Consider the following 12,928-nt stretch of genomic DNA (forward strand, 5'->3'; position numbering starts at 1 on the left):
GTCAAAGGGCTGCCTTCATTGCTGTGCCAGGTGTAATCACGTACTCCTCCCAAAGTGAATGTGAAACCTACCAGATCAGAACAAGGGAAGGCACCCACCCATTCAGCACCCAGATGAAGTCAAATCAACAGGACTTAAGCACACGTTCAAGTGTTCTGCTGAATTAGGAGCAAAAGGCCGACACAAGGGGGCTGAATCGCCTCTCTCCAGCGCAAATGAGGAGTGACTCCGCTCCAGTCAATGGATTTACACCACAGAAAAACTGGAGTAAGATAGGAGGAGAATCAGGTAAACCATGCAAGGCAACGGAGAAGCAGGCCAACCGCAACGATCCAAGGCACTGAGCGCTGCAGAATCAGGCCCGACACAAGACCAGAATCGGGCCCCTTGATTTTAAAAGGGCTTCTCCAGATTTACCTCCACGTGAGCGGCCCAAAGCCTGCAGCGTTTGACCAACATTTGTGGTGTTCCCCCAACCCAGGCGCTGCTCATCGGATCGTTTCCAACACCTGAATTAGAGAGACAAACCCACCAAACCGGAGAATAGCCGATTTCTAAAATGAGGTCACAGCCTTCTTTTGGAGCAGAAACGGGCCCCTGTTCCCGGGGGGGGGCGCGGGGGAGGCAGAAGGGGCAGCAGAGCGAGGCATTTGCACTAAGTGATCACATTTATTTGAATATTTTTTTTGTGTTCTAAAATTGGTTACAGAATAAATACCTGTGCCTTATAGCAGGAAGTCCACTTTTTTTTTTTTATACAAAGTGCTTGTTACAGGAAGTTGCATCAGCGATACACGGGAAGGGGCGTGTGCAACTTGGCGACGCTTCCCCCCCCCGGAAACTAAAACAGAATTTTTTTTTTAATTTATTCTTTTCTTTTTTTTTTTTTTAAAGTTTCTTTTCCCTTTTTTTGTTTGTCTGTTTGTTTGTGCATTAAATCTCCTGCCATTGTGTATTTACAAATCTCCGAAAGAAGGGGAAAAAAAAAATGCCAGGATGCATGATAAGTGGCCTTTCCACACACACACACACACACGCACACAAAAGATAAGCCTTGTTTTAAAAAAAAAACAAACCCAAAAAATCTACAAGTATCGTTTCTTACTGAATCAATGATATAATTTTTTTTTTTTAAAGGGAAGGAAAAAATAAAAATTAACCAAACCAAAAAGAACCCACAGACACTGAAACAGAAAAGGAGCCACCGTCCCTCTAAGTTTTCCAAACCAGAAAGTAGCAAGTACGTGTGAAATTCGAAACCAGATGTCTGATTGAAAAACCTCATTCATTTCTTCCTCATCTTTTTCCAGGAAGGGGAGGAATTTTGAAAAATTAAATTAAAAACCAATATTAAAAAAGAAAAAAGCGAGATGAGAGAAAAGAGCCTCCCACATTCCGAAGAGGTGGGAAGGAAGAAAACTGGGTGCGATTTAAAAAGAAAAGCAAGAAAACTGGATTTTTATCTCCGAATGTGTAATTAACAACACTCTGTGGGGAGTCTGATGGTTAACTGGTGACGTAGTGTTTGGTGGAAGGTTGGCCGTAGACTCTATAGAAATCCTGGCGCCCGTGCTGCTGGGATGCGTCAATCCATTCCCTCACGGCAAGTCCGGGAAGTGACTGAGGTACAGCCGGAGCAGGGGGGAGCGGGTGGGAGTACTCCTGCGAAGAGACTGTCCAGGGGAAGTGACCCGACCTGGGGTACGGCTGGTGCCCGCTGTGATTGGACACCGAGGAACAGTAACAGTTATCCACTGAACAGACCAGGATCTTGCGCCCGCCGTACTGGGATAGCACAGACTGCTGAGAGGACGTGCTATTGGGATAGTGAGACGGGTTGAAGACCGAACCAGAGTGGACTGGCTGCGGGCCACTGGGCAGTCCAACAATGTGCTGCGTGGAGCTACAAGGCACCATGGGTTGTGCGGACTGGCCCTCGCCAGCGGAAGCCCCCTGGCTCATATACTGGCTTGCCACAGTCCCAGACGATGGCTCGAGAAAGCTGCCTTCGGGGAAGGCTGCGGAGTGCTTGCGTTTCTCCGCTCCGGAGTTGCTGACGCTGCACGGGTACATGGGGATGCTCTGTAGGAATGGGACCGGGGTGCTGAATGGACCTGGATGGGGAGAGAGAAAAGACAAACGGCCCGATCAGAAGCCACCGCTGGAATTCAGGAGCCGGAGGGGAAAACGAACAATGGCTCAGAGAAACAACAAGACCATAGGCGCCAACTCCCTGGCTGGAGCTACCCGCCGAGCAGCTCCTCCCCCTCCCCCACAGCACCTCCCGCCCACCGCCAATCAGCTGTTCAGTGGCAGGCGGGAGGCACTGAGGAGGAGGGGGACAAGTGGGGGTGGCAGGAGGTGGGGAGGGGCTGTAGCTGTGGGGAAAGGGGCGGAGTGGGGGCAGGGTCTCGGGGCGGAGCACCCCACTGGGGACAGCTAAAGGTCGGCGTCAGTTCCACCCCGCTCTCCCAGCATTCCCTTCTCCCTGGAGACTCCAGCCCTGCCCGAGGCATCGCTGCCATGTTCCAGAGAGGGCGGGCCCCTGGAACCGGCCCCCCAAATCACCACACTCCTCCCGAGGGAGGGAGCTGGAACCCGCGCCCTCGGCAACCATCTGAAGAGATGGAATTTGCCCCGTGCACCGAGGCGACTGCCCACATGGAAGGAGGCGGGAAGGAGGGGCTGGAAGCTGGTTTCAGAGCCGCAATCAAAGCTGCAATTACAGGGCCATGGTCCAGTTCCAGCCCTCCCAAAGCCTGTTCCCAGCCCAGAAGCTGCATTGATGTCAGCCAGCGTACAAGGTGAACCCCGGCTGGGTCTCTTGGAAATGCAGGGCTCTGTACACCAGCCAAACATGACCTCACCCTCCTTGCCGAGCAGCTGCTGGCTAGGAACGCTCTGCATTAGTAGTGCAGCCCCAGGCCACGAGTTCAGGAGATCCTGCCTGGGGGCGATACTAGCCATCACGTGCTGTTAATTACCCTGGGAACTAGAGGGAGCCATGGGGTTTGCAGCTCCCATGCTGTGTCCAGCAGCCTCAATACAGAATCCCATCTACATCCATTAGAGAGGACTTCTGCCTCCTCTTTAACTAAAGGGGTGCAATAGCAGAAATCCAGAGTAACACCACTGATTCCAGAGCCATTTACAGAAGAATAGGACTCAGATTTCTGCCTTGTAACAGGGCATCCAGTTCTAGGAGCCCGCGCAGACCTGCAGGCCTCTTGCTAACAGAGAGGCAGAGTTATGTCTGCGGACTCACGCTGGCAGCCAGACCAGGCGGCCCCTATCAGCTCCAACCTAGGGGTATGAAAAGAGACATAGGGAACTCTGGGCAGGGATAAAGGGGTCCTGCAGGGACAAACTTTTCAGGACAGCCAGTTGAGGTTTCTTTTGTTGTTATTTAAGTTAATGCTAAAGGCAAATGGCAGGAAGGTGCCCAGATACCATGGTGATGGGAACCAGGGATAGACAGAGGCAAATTTGGCCCAGATCCTGTATGTGTTCTGTGATTGGAACAGGGTGGGAAAGTCCCCTGCCTGCATAGCCGTTTTCTGTCACTATTTTGGGAGAGCTGGGATAGTAATTAAAAAGACCAGCATCTATTTAAAAGAATTCACTCCAGTCCCCTTTTGTATTGGCTGCCGAGCAGCCTTCAAAAGACACTGCATTTTACTGGCACGAATGTTTGCAGAAAGCAATCCTGAAATGCACAGCAGTTGCACATGGGCACCTGGCACTGAGTTGTGCTGCCTTTTTTGATGTCTAAATCTGCTCGGCCGTCAGGGAGCACCCGGGGAAACTGGTACAGCCAGCAGCTGGGCACACCATTTCATCATCACTGCCCGATCCTCCATTCTCCCACATGCCCTCCCGCCAGACCCTGTTCATTGTCCTCCTTGCTGGGTTAACTCTACGTTAGCCTGGAAGATCCTTGGGCCGGGTGAAGCCCCAGATGCGCCCATGGCACTGTATATACACAACAAACAACGCCATCACCAATGGAAATGGCATGTAGGGAGGCACAATGCAGTTATCCAAGCGGGCCAGAGCACCGGCACCATCACCTGTCCTGGGAAAAGGGCCCAGGGATCCCTAAAACCAGAACTCGCTCATCCCGGTGATCCAGATCATAGTCACAGGACAACCTGTGCTGGGAGCTAGTTCCGCTCGTCGCCTGGTGGCTGCAGCAGACCCAGGGAAGGGCAGCAGAGCGGCAGAGGATGTTTCCTGATGGGTCTGCCGTCCTTGCAGACACACACAAAATACAGAGGGCTGTTTCCTGCATGTAAACCCCCTTCCCGCACAAAGGGCCGGACCCTGACCATGCTCACGCAGGCATCAATCCTGAGCCCCTGGAGTTCCTGTGGCTTTCCTGCAGCAACACAGAGGTCAGAGGTCACAAAGGGGCTCTGGGCTGATTTAAACCTTCATGCAATTAACGCACAAGCATGGGCGCATTCAATCCCTGGCACATTTTTAGCCTGGGGAGCTGCCCTGTTTCCTTCGGTAACCCTGGAGATGCCAAGCGATGGTTTGCCAGCACCACGCTCCAAAGAGCGGATCGACTCCAGCCCTGGGCTAACCCTGCTGACCTCAGAGCAATGACACGGGGGGGAGGGAGGGAGATCCGGCTGCCTCTTTCCCCGGATCTCGGTGCCACACGACAAGGCCCATGGATCAGAGGGATGTCTCACCTTCCAGCAGCTTCCTCAGCTGCTTCTCCTTCTTGGCGATCTCGTTCAGGAAGAGCTTGGAGTTGAGGTGGCCGATCTTGGGAGGTGGCAGGCTGCCGCCCGTGCAGTTCTGAGTCCTTTACCAACCCGCAAGGAGAGCGAAAGGACTCATTAAAAGCGTCAAGCTTCCCCTCCTCACCCCCCACGCTCTGCCCGGCTCTCATCTCTCCCCAGGCCTTTCCCAGTGGCTGACAGCTGCCAAACATCTGCCGGGCAGCCTCATCTGTAATTAGCTCCGCTTCAGCCAGGGACAGAAAGGCCTTTACATCAGCCAGTCCCTCTCCTGGGGCTTTGGCCAGCCTAGTTTTAAAAGGCCCCCGTGGTGCGACTCCCGCATCCCCCGCAAGCGCTATTTCCATTAGGAGACGCCCCCGTAGCCTGACACGACACAGGCAGGAAGCCGCTCCTGATATCCAGCCTGCGTTTCCTTTCCGTTCAGCCCGTTATCCCCAGTTACATCCCAGGGTACCAACCGACATGGCGCCCCTCCCTTCTGGGGGTCTTATGCCCTGTGATCACGGCCTCCCTACTCCCAGCTCTTTTAATCTCTCCTCCCAAATCAGTCTGTGGCTCTCCTCGGAGCTCCCATTCGGCAGGAGGCAAATGCATCCGTTCGGGTCCTAGGAAGGGCATGTTCTTCCTCGGGGTGCCCTGCGTGCGTCTCTGCGGCCAGCAAGCAGGCGAGGACCATGCTGGAGAGACCAAGAGGCACACACTGCAGGGGTGGAGACCGCAAGTCCTAGCAGTGCTGGTAGCTAGGCCCAGGGATGGATCCACTGACCTAACAGTGGTGGCACTCAGTCCCTTCTCATGAAGGCTCGCTTTTCTGGGAGAGCGTGTGACTTTTCTCCCCACCTTCCTCCCGCCCCAGATAACGGCTCCGGATCATACATCCACCACCACCACGCTTTCTCCTTCTAGTAGCTCTAGAAGATCTCAGAGCGCTCTACACATGACAATGACTCAAACCTCCCAAACCCCTGTGGGGTAAATTCTTAGCTCCATTTTGCAGATGGGGGAAACTGAGGCACAAGGCCGGAAAGTGACTTGCCCAACGTCACTCAGTGAGTGTGTGGCAGAGATGGGGCTAGAACCAAGGTCAGGCGACGCCTAGCCCTGTGTCTAAGCCACACTCTGTAGCCCTGCAACACAGCCGACAGAGCCTCCAATCCCACCCTTGCTTGAGAACATGAGTTGCCAGGAATCATAGAATATCAGGGTTGGAAGGGACCTCAGGAGGTCATCTAGTCCAACCCCCTGCTCAAAAGCAGGACCCATACCCAATTAAATCATCCCAGCCAGGGCTTTGTCAAGCCTGACCTTAAAAACTTCTAAGGAAGGAGATTCCACCACCTCCCTAGGCAACGCATTCCAGTGTTTCACCACCCTCCTAGTGAAAAAGTTTTTCCTAATATCCAACCTAAACCTCCCCCACTGCAACTTGAGACCATTACTCCTCGTTCTGTCATCTGCTACCATTGAGAACAGTCTAGAGCCATCCTCTTTGGAACCCCCTTTCAGGTAGTTGAAAGCAGCTATCAAATCCCCCCTCATTCTTCTCTTCTGCAGACTAAACAATCCCAGTTCCCTCAGCCTCTCCTCATAACTCATGTGTTCCAGACCCCTAATCATTTTTGTTGCCCTTCGCTGGACTCTCTCCAATTTATCCACATCCTTCATCTGGGGAGACTGGCTTCTTACCTGTCCATTAAGATTTTCACGGACTTGGTATTCTACAAGGGAAAGGAGAAACCCTGGTCAGTGACTGCTGTGTATCGTCTCAGCTGTGTCCCGATGCACCTCTCCCAGGACCTGCAGCCCCCCCCCCCCCACACACACACTCCAGGCCTGGCTCTCTCCTGAGCAGAGATGATGCCAAATTGCCGCAGGGGGCGTGAGATGCGGTAAGTCACCCGCCAGGAGCTGGGACAGGACACAGTCACCTGGCAGTGGTGTTACACTTCAGGAGGAGGATCACCAGGGATGAACGACTAACGCAGCACTGCCCCGTTGTGCCCACCCCCAGCTAGCTTCACCGCCACTCCCCAAAACAGCAGCCTTCGGATTCACCTCTGGGAAGGGATCTGGGGCCCTGGCCCTTCCCACTGGCTCCAGCGCTCCCCTCTATCAGGGTGTAAATTCCTGCTCATCCGCTGGATTTGGTCAGAGATTTTCCCGGCTTCCTTTAAAGCCTCCTTACGAGGGAAGCCAGCACAGGCTGCAGACTCATGAGGAGCTCAGGCGTTGATCATCCGCCTTAAAGGAGGAGCAGAGCTGTCTGGGGCCTGTGAGCAGGAGATTACTACCAGAGGAGGGTGAGGAGAGGGGAGATACTGGCCCAGCTGCTCCCCCACCCCAGCTTCAAGGCCAGGAAGGGCCCCTTAATCAGTCGGAATCCATCCGGGGAGTGAGGTGAGGCAGAGGGGTCGAGCCAGTTCGTGCACCAGCTCAATCAGGGTTTAAGTGGAAGGCCCTAAAACCCACCCAGGCTCAGGAGGGAGGGAGATCCTGAGGGTCCCCCTTTTTTGTTTAGCGATGATCCACAGGGCCTACCCCCACCCCTAGCTCTGCTGTGCGACTTGGGTTTTGTTCCTGGCCCATCTTTTGTCCTCTCCCTCCCCAGGCTGACTGATTATCCCCACGGGCCATGACAGGGGCAGGGCCAACCACTGCCAGCCTACCCCAGGAGAAACCAGCTAATCCACAGCAAGGACCGAGGAGCGTCCTGGCTTACAGCCAAACAGGCATGTGGGCTGGAAAAGCTACTCCGGCCATCAGGAGACCGGGGCCAAATTTAGACTCTTAGGAGGAGCAGATCCTGCCTTGTCCCTGCTCAGGAGCCCCCTCCCCTAAGGTGCTCCACGACTCTTCCAGGCTGGGAGATGGGGGTATTGATGGCGTGGGGAGAGCTGACCCAGGGAAGGGGTGTGGGAATCACGAGGTTACTCTGCTCCCAGCCCATCACTAAACCTGAGTCTCTTTGTTCTGGGGTCACGATGGGGGTGTATGGTCAGGCCAGGGACCCTGACAAAGCAGTTGCTGTCCCAAGATGTCCCCCATCCCTCCCCTACTGTTAGAATCCGGCCACCAGCCCCGTTATCCCAGGGGCTCCCCCTCTGCCTTCCCATGGCCAGCTGGGCCCCTTCTGGCACCTTCATGAAGTTGATGTCCTCGGTCTTGTCGAACATGACCTGGACGGAGCTGAGCAGCTTCTTGGCCTCCTGCATGCGCTCGTTGAGGTGCAGCACCTGGGCCGCGTTCTCATTGCAGAACTTGGCCTGGGCCTTTTCCAGGATCTCCATGGTCTTGCGCAGGTCCTCGTCCAGGAGCTGGTGCATCTTCTCGTACTGCAGGCGTACCTCGTCCTTCAGCTGGCTCACCTTCTCCTGGGGGGGCGGGGGGGAGCCGGCGGGGAGGAGAGCGCCCAAGGTCAGACCCCGCCACGCCCGCTCGCTGCAGAGCCCCGCCCGCCGCCCTCGCGGAGGGAGAAACGGGGACAGGGCCTGCTAGCGCTTTGCCGACGTCCCCGGCCTGCCCCGCCCCTCCCCTCCCCCGGCCTGCCTCCTGGCGGGCCAGCCCTTCGGCTTTGCCTCAGCCCATGGACCAAGATATTTAGGGCTGTGGAGGTATTTACAGGAGGGAACAGCTTGGCCCTGTGGGTCAGGACGCCTGGGTTCCATTTCTGGCTCGGGGGGTTGGCAGGGTGAGCTGAGTGATCACAATGGATTAATTAATTAGTGTCACCCACCCAGGTCTAGCTTCTAACAACCCAGAGAACAGCCTTCCCCTCCATCCAGAAGCCAACGCAACCTGCAGCCGCAGGCCTCCGTGCAAGGCCTCTGCCATGCCTGGGAAGGCCCGTGATGGGTGGCGGAGCAGTTCCAGGGCCACCTGCCAGCTGGACCGTCGCTGGCAGTGCAGCCGAGTAGCCTGGGAATTGCAGAGGTCCCAGGGCGGCTGTGGAGGCTCAAGGCCTCTGCTGGGATAGCGAATTCCCTCCAGATCCAAGCAGATCACCTGGGATCTATGGGGGCTCAACTCCGCCCCAGAGCAACCAACTCCACCAGCGAGGGGAGCTTTCTCCAGGGCCCGTTCAGCCCTTAGTTCCTCAGCCGAGCCTGCCCACGTAGGGGCCAGATCCCGCCGCGCTCACTGGCTTGAGACCCCCCTGTCAGTTTCACCGGAGCCGGTGAGCTAGAGCTGAAAGGCTCTACGCGCCCCCTGCTCTGCCTGGGTCCCCTCGGGGGTGACCTGCCTTGTGGTGGGGCCATAAAGAGGAGGGGGATGGACCCAGCAGATTTTCCCCTACGTAAAATATTAACCTCGATCTCCGAAGTCTCCCCTTTCCTGTGGATTTCAGCACTCCCCTCTGACGTCCCTATATAAGGGTCTCGCACCTCTGGGTCCCATGCCCTGCTCCAAGGAGACGCTGGCATCCCACTTGGCTTGGAGTGCATTAAGACGGTTCCCTCCCCCACCCACCCAACACCCGCCCACACTCCTTCCTCTTCCATGGCCCTGGGGGAGAGCAGTGAAACCCCCTGTATCCTGAGGGAGCTGGGGGCAGGCAGAGGGGCTGCATAGACCAGCAATGAAAAGCTCTTGTACCAAGAGACTTTCCCCCACTTCCCCAACCAGGGCTGCTTAGCTAGCACCTGGGTAATGAGGCAGAGAGAGACAAACCCAGCCCCCCGCGCCTGAGCAGGGCGCCCCTCCTCCCCTGAGAGGGTAGCCCCACATCAGCCCCTTTTCCCCACATCTTCGCTTTGCCCCGGCTTCACTTGGGGGTCCATTCTGGGCACTGACTCCCCTTCCCTCCCTATGAATCCTAATGAACCCGGATGGCCAGCAGCTCCGGGAGACCTCCCACCAGCATCGGGCCGCTTCTGGATCCTCACAGCAATGGCAGCTCTGGGCTGACTGCCCTGGCCCCGAGCAGAGAGTTAACTCCACGCCGGCTGGACCTCTGTCCTCCCTAAGCCCGGCACCGCGGAGCCACAGCCTCCTCGAGGACGGCGGGCGATGCCTGGGCAGCCCCTGGTGCGGGAGGACTGGCTCGTGCCCTGCTGCCGCAAGAGACCCTGCCTTGGTCGAAGGGTGCGGCCACGAGGGAGGGAAAAGCACCAGCTACCTCGACCAGCCGCTTGTCCGACTCCAGCTTGTAGAGCTGCTCCTCGATGTCCTGCTCCCTCTCCTCCAGGCGGTCCTGCTGCTTCATCAGCATCTTCTGCAACAGAACAGACGGCAAGCGGCCGTCAGTCACCGGGGCAAGCCGCAGGGGCACGTGAGGGAAGACAGACGCAAACGGGATCAGCGGTACAGAACATCAACGGGGCAGCGGAGGTAGCGTGCTGGCTACCGGGTCAACCGTTCAGGGGTATGAAATTCTGATCTACAAGGTCCCATCCTAAGCAACCCTCCCCAGCTAGCAGGCAGCGTCCGTCCCTGTAGTGCCAGTCTCTGCCTAGCTGGCTTTTTGGGGGTAGCAACGACCATGGGAGGGTCTTGCAGAGCGAGAGAGACATCCCCGCCTCCTCCCTCATGGGAGACTTTATATTGGTTCTTTCTTGGTGGCTTTCGTGAGCCGATAAGAAAACTCCTCTAGACTGAAAGCCTGTTTGTGCCTGGAAACCACCTTGGAACAGCCGTCCAGAGGGTCGGGTTTGAAAGGTCAGCGTTCCCTCTCCACCCAGAGGGCCTGGCCACTGTGGGGTCTGACCTGTTTCTGTTTCAGACCCTGCGTTTTGGCTCCCTGCTACAAGCGACATTGCACAGCCCTGTCACAGGGATAATGACCATCACAATTACCCAACAAGCCGATACTGACTGAGTTTGGCGGGACAGACGCTCTGGCACCCCCCAGGAGCAGATCTGGGGCTCTGGCTGGCCTGGAGAAAACAGCACCCCTCTATAAACTGAGGGAGGCGCTGCTGACTGCACTCACAGCTGCCTCCACTGAATATGCAAAGATATTTATCCACTGTCCCTTCCAGGCCTTTGGAGAAACAGAGCTGTGCTGTATTCCCAGGGTTTCCCATACAAGACCCCTTTCCCACAGCCACTTCTTATAGGACCACCAGGTCTGGCTGCGAAGAAGAGTTGACACAATCGGAAGCGGCTACCAAGAGTAACAGCCTATACAAGATAAATGAAGAAAAAAGTGCATCTCGTCTGCTCCTCATTCGTTCTCCTCCTTCTGTCCCTTGTAGCCCCACTTCCCCATTATCCAGGGATAGGGTTTTTGTCTAAGCAACCAAGTAAAGAATCCAGGGAATAGTAATACTGGCGATAAATTTTACAGGCTGGCTGAGCATGTTGTAGCCCTCTCTCGTGGCTGCTAAGGATAAGAGCCTACTACCATCAGCAGCTGACTGAGTTACTCCTTTAGCTCTAGAGGTAGAAGCCGATGCATAGGTACAGAGTTTGTAAGTTCAATCCCCACTCATGACTCCCGGTACAGCGTGTTACATATATGCTGATCTTACTACTACTCAGTTACACTTCTAGAGACCTTTCCCTACATGGGAGGATCCCAAAGTGCCATGTAAAAGAAGGGTTACTCTCATTTGATACACAAGGAACCGAGGCAAAGAGAGATGTCCAAGGTAACAAAGCAAGTCAGTGGAAGAGTTGGGAACAAGTGCCAGATCTCTTGATCTCCAGTCCAAATCCCTATATCCCCCGATTATTTTAGAGGTGATGATAGAAGGAAATATTTATAGTATAGCCTCGCTGATCAGAGTGAAATGTGCAGTGTGTTGGAACAAGGCAGTATCCCTTTTAATAGTTTGTGAGCCCTCTAGAGGCGCTCACTGTGTTCTATGCTGTAGACACTGCCAGAAACCAGTCAGAACAGCCGGGTGTCTGCCCCTTGGCCTCGCATGTTCATGTATATTTACTAAACATGGTTATTTGGGACCTAACTGTGCCCCTGTGGTTCCTTCACATTGTTTCTGTGCTGTAAAGAGTGAAAGACACAACAAGATGGGTGATAGGAAGGTAGAGCAGATAAACAGCGTTTCAGATGAGGGACCTTCATCCCAAAAGATGGGAGAAGGTGGCCTCATTTCTGATACACGTGTTTTTTTCTGGATAATAAAGATTCAGCTAAACCAAGCTTGCGAAATCCTATGGAGGTTTTTTTGGCTGGGGGAGTGAAATATCACGATACGTTTTCCAGGCTGATCGCTGTCAAGGTGGAATCCGTGGCTGGGCTGGTACATTTTCGTGTTGGGTTTCAGCTACTCCGGCGAGAGAGGAAGCTCCGGCAGGTTCCTCCCCGACGGCAGTGCCCTTGGAGAGAAGGCCCATCCTCGAGAATTTAGGGATGAGAGAGGAAAGAACATTTTAAAAGCTGCCCCGCAAGCAGCTTCTATTTTCTAACGGGGGAATCTTGTTCTGGGAAGAGGACCATGTATTTTCCAGCCTCAGCCAGATGGAAGAGACACACACGCACACGCCCTAAAAGACAGAATAAATCAGAAATCCAAAAATGGCTACAACCATATGAGTCATCTGCTAAACAGCTTGGCTCGGAGGCCCGGCATTCCGGCCAGAAGGCGAGCAATGAGCCACTGGTACAGGATCAGCGCCGGGCAACTCCAGGCGCTACGTCAGGGGCGCCCAGCCCGTAACACACACGCAGAAGAATTCTCAGACATTTGCCCTTAATTCTTCCTGCGTTAATCCCTTCAGGAAAAGCCACTGCACTCCTAACCTGACCGAGGAAGAAGGGAGGGGCAGCTGGGAAACTGACCGGTTGGAAGAGAAAACACGGTACAGCAACGGGGACACGGAGGGAAATGGCAGCTAAGACCAATTTTGAGGGGATTATTGCTAATATAAACCAGCACTCGGGGATTTATAATCAAGTAATTAATTCCTGGTCTAAGCAGGGGGAGGGAGGGCGGGAGAGAGGCGGAGGACGGAGCTGCCACGATTAGTTGCATTGCAGGGAGAGGCTGAAGCCTTCAACTTATTTTGTAAGCAAGAATTTGGAGCCTCCTCGATTCGGTGTTTTTCTGAAGGTCTGGGGCACCTGCAGCCTCGTTAACACTTGGATAAGTCAAGCACTAGTAGAGGAGTGGGCCCCTTCTTGGGTTTCTTCGCCTCCAGCCTCGGTCCCTTAATGAGACACTGACGGGTCAAATTGGCCCTGAATCTAGGCTCTGGATCAAACCAGTAGCCCC

General features: G+C 54.9%; 1 protein-coding gene across 2 annotated transcripts in view; it reads right to left on the reverse strand.

Annotated features, from left to right (window-relative positions):
* Positions 1–871: 871 nt before the first annotated feature.
* TRIM8 (tripartite motif containing 8) overlaps positions 872–12,928 on the reverse strand; it is a 53,064-nt gene continuing 41,007 nt past the window's right edge. For both annotated transcript variants that reach the window (XM_073354502.1, XM_073354500.1), the window contains 5 exons: positions 9,871–9,966; positions 7,892–8,125; positions 6,441–6,472; positions 4,701–4,816; positions 872–2,114 (listed from right to left, as the gene is read on the reverse strand). In XM_073354502.1, coding sequence (XP_073210603.1) covers positions 1,507–2,114; positions 4,701–4,816; positions 6,441–6,472; positions 7,892–8,125; positions 9,871–9,966 — 1,086 coding nt within the window. In that variant the 3' untranslated portion in view covers positions 872–1,506. The remainder of the gene's footprint in view (positions 2,115–4,700; positions 4,817–6,440; positions 6,473–7,891; positions 8,126–9,870; positions 9,967–12,928) is intronic.

Source organism: Lepidochelys kempii, chromosome 7 (assembly GCF_965140265.1).
Source record: "Lepidochelys kempii isolate rLepKem1 chromosome 7, rLepKem1.hap2, whole genome shotgun sequence".
NCBI classification, from domain to species: domain Eukaryota; kingdom Metazoa; phylum Chordata; order Testudines; family Cheloniidae; genus Lepidochelys; species Lepidochelys kempii.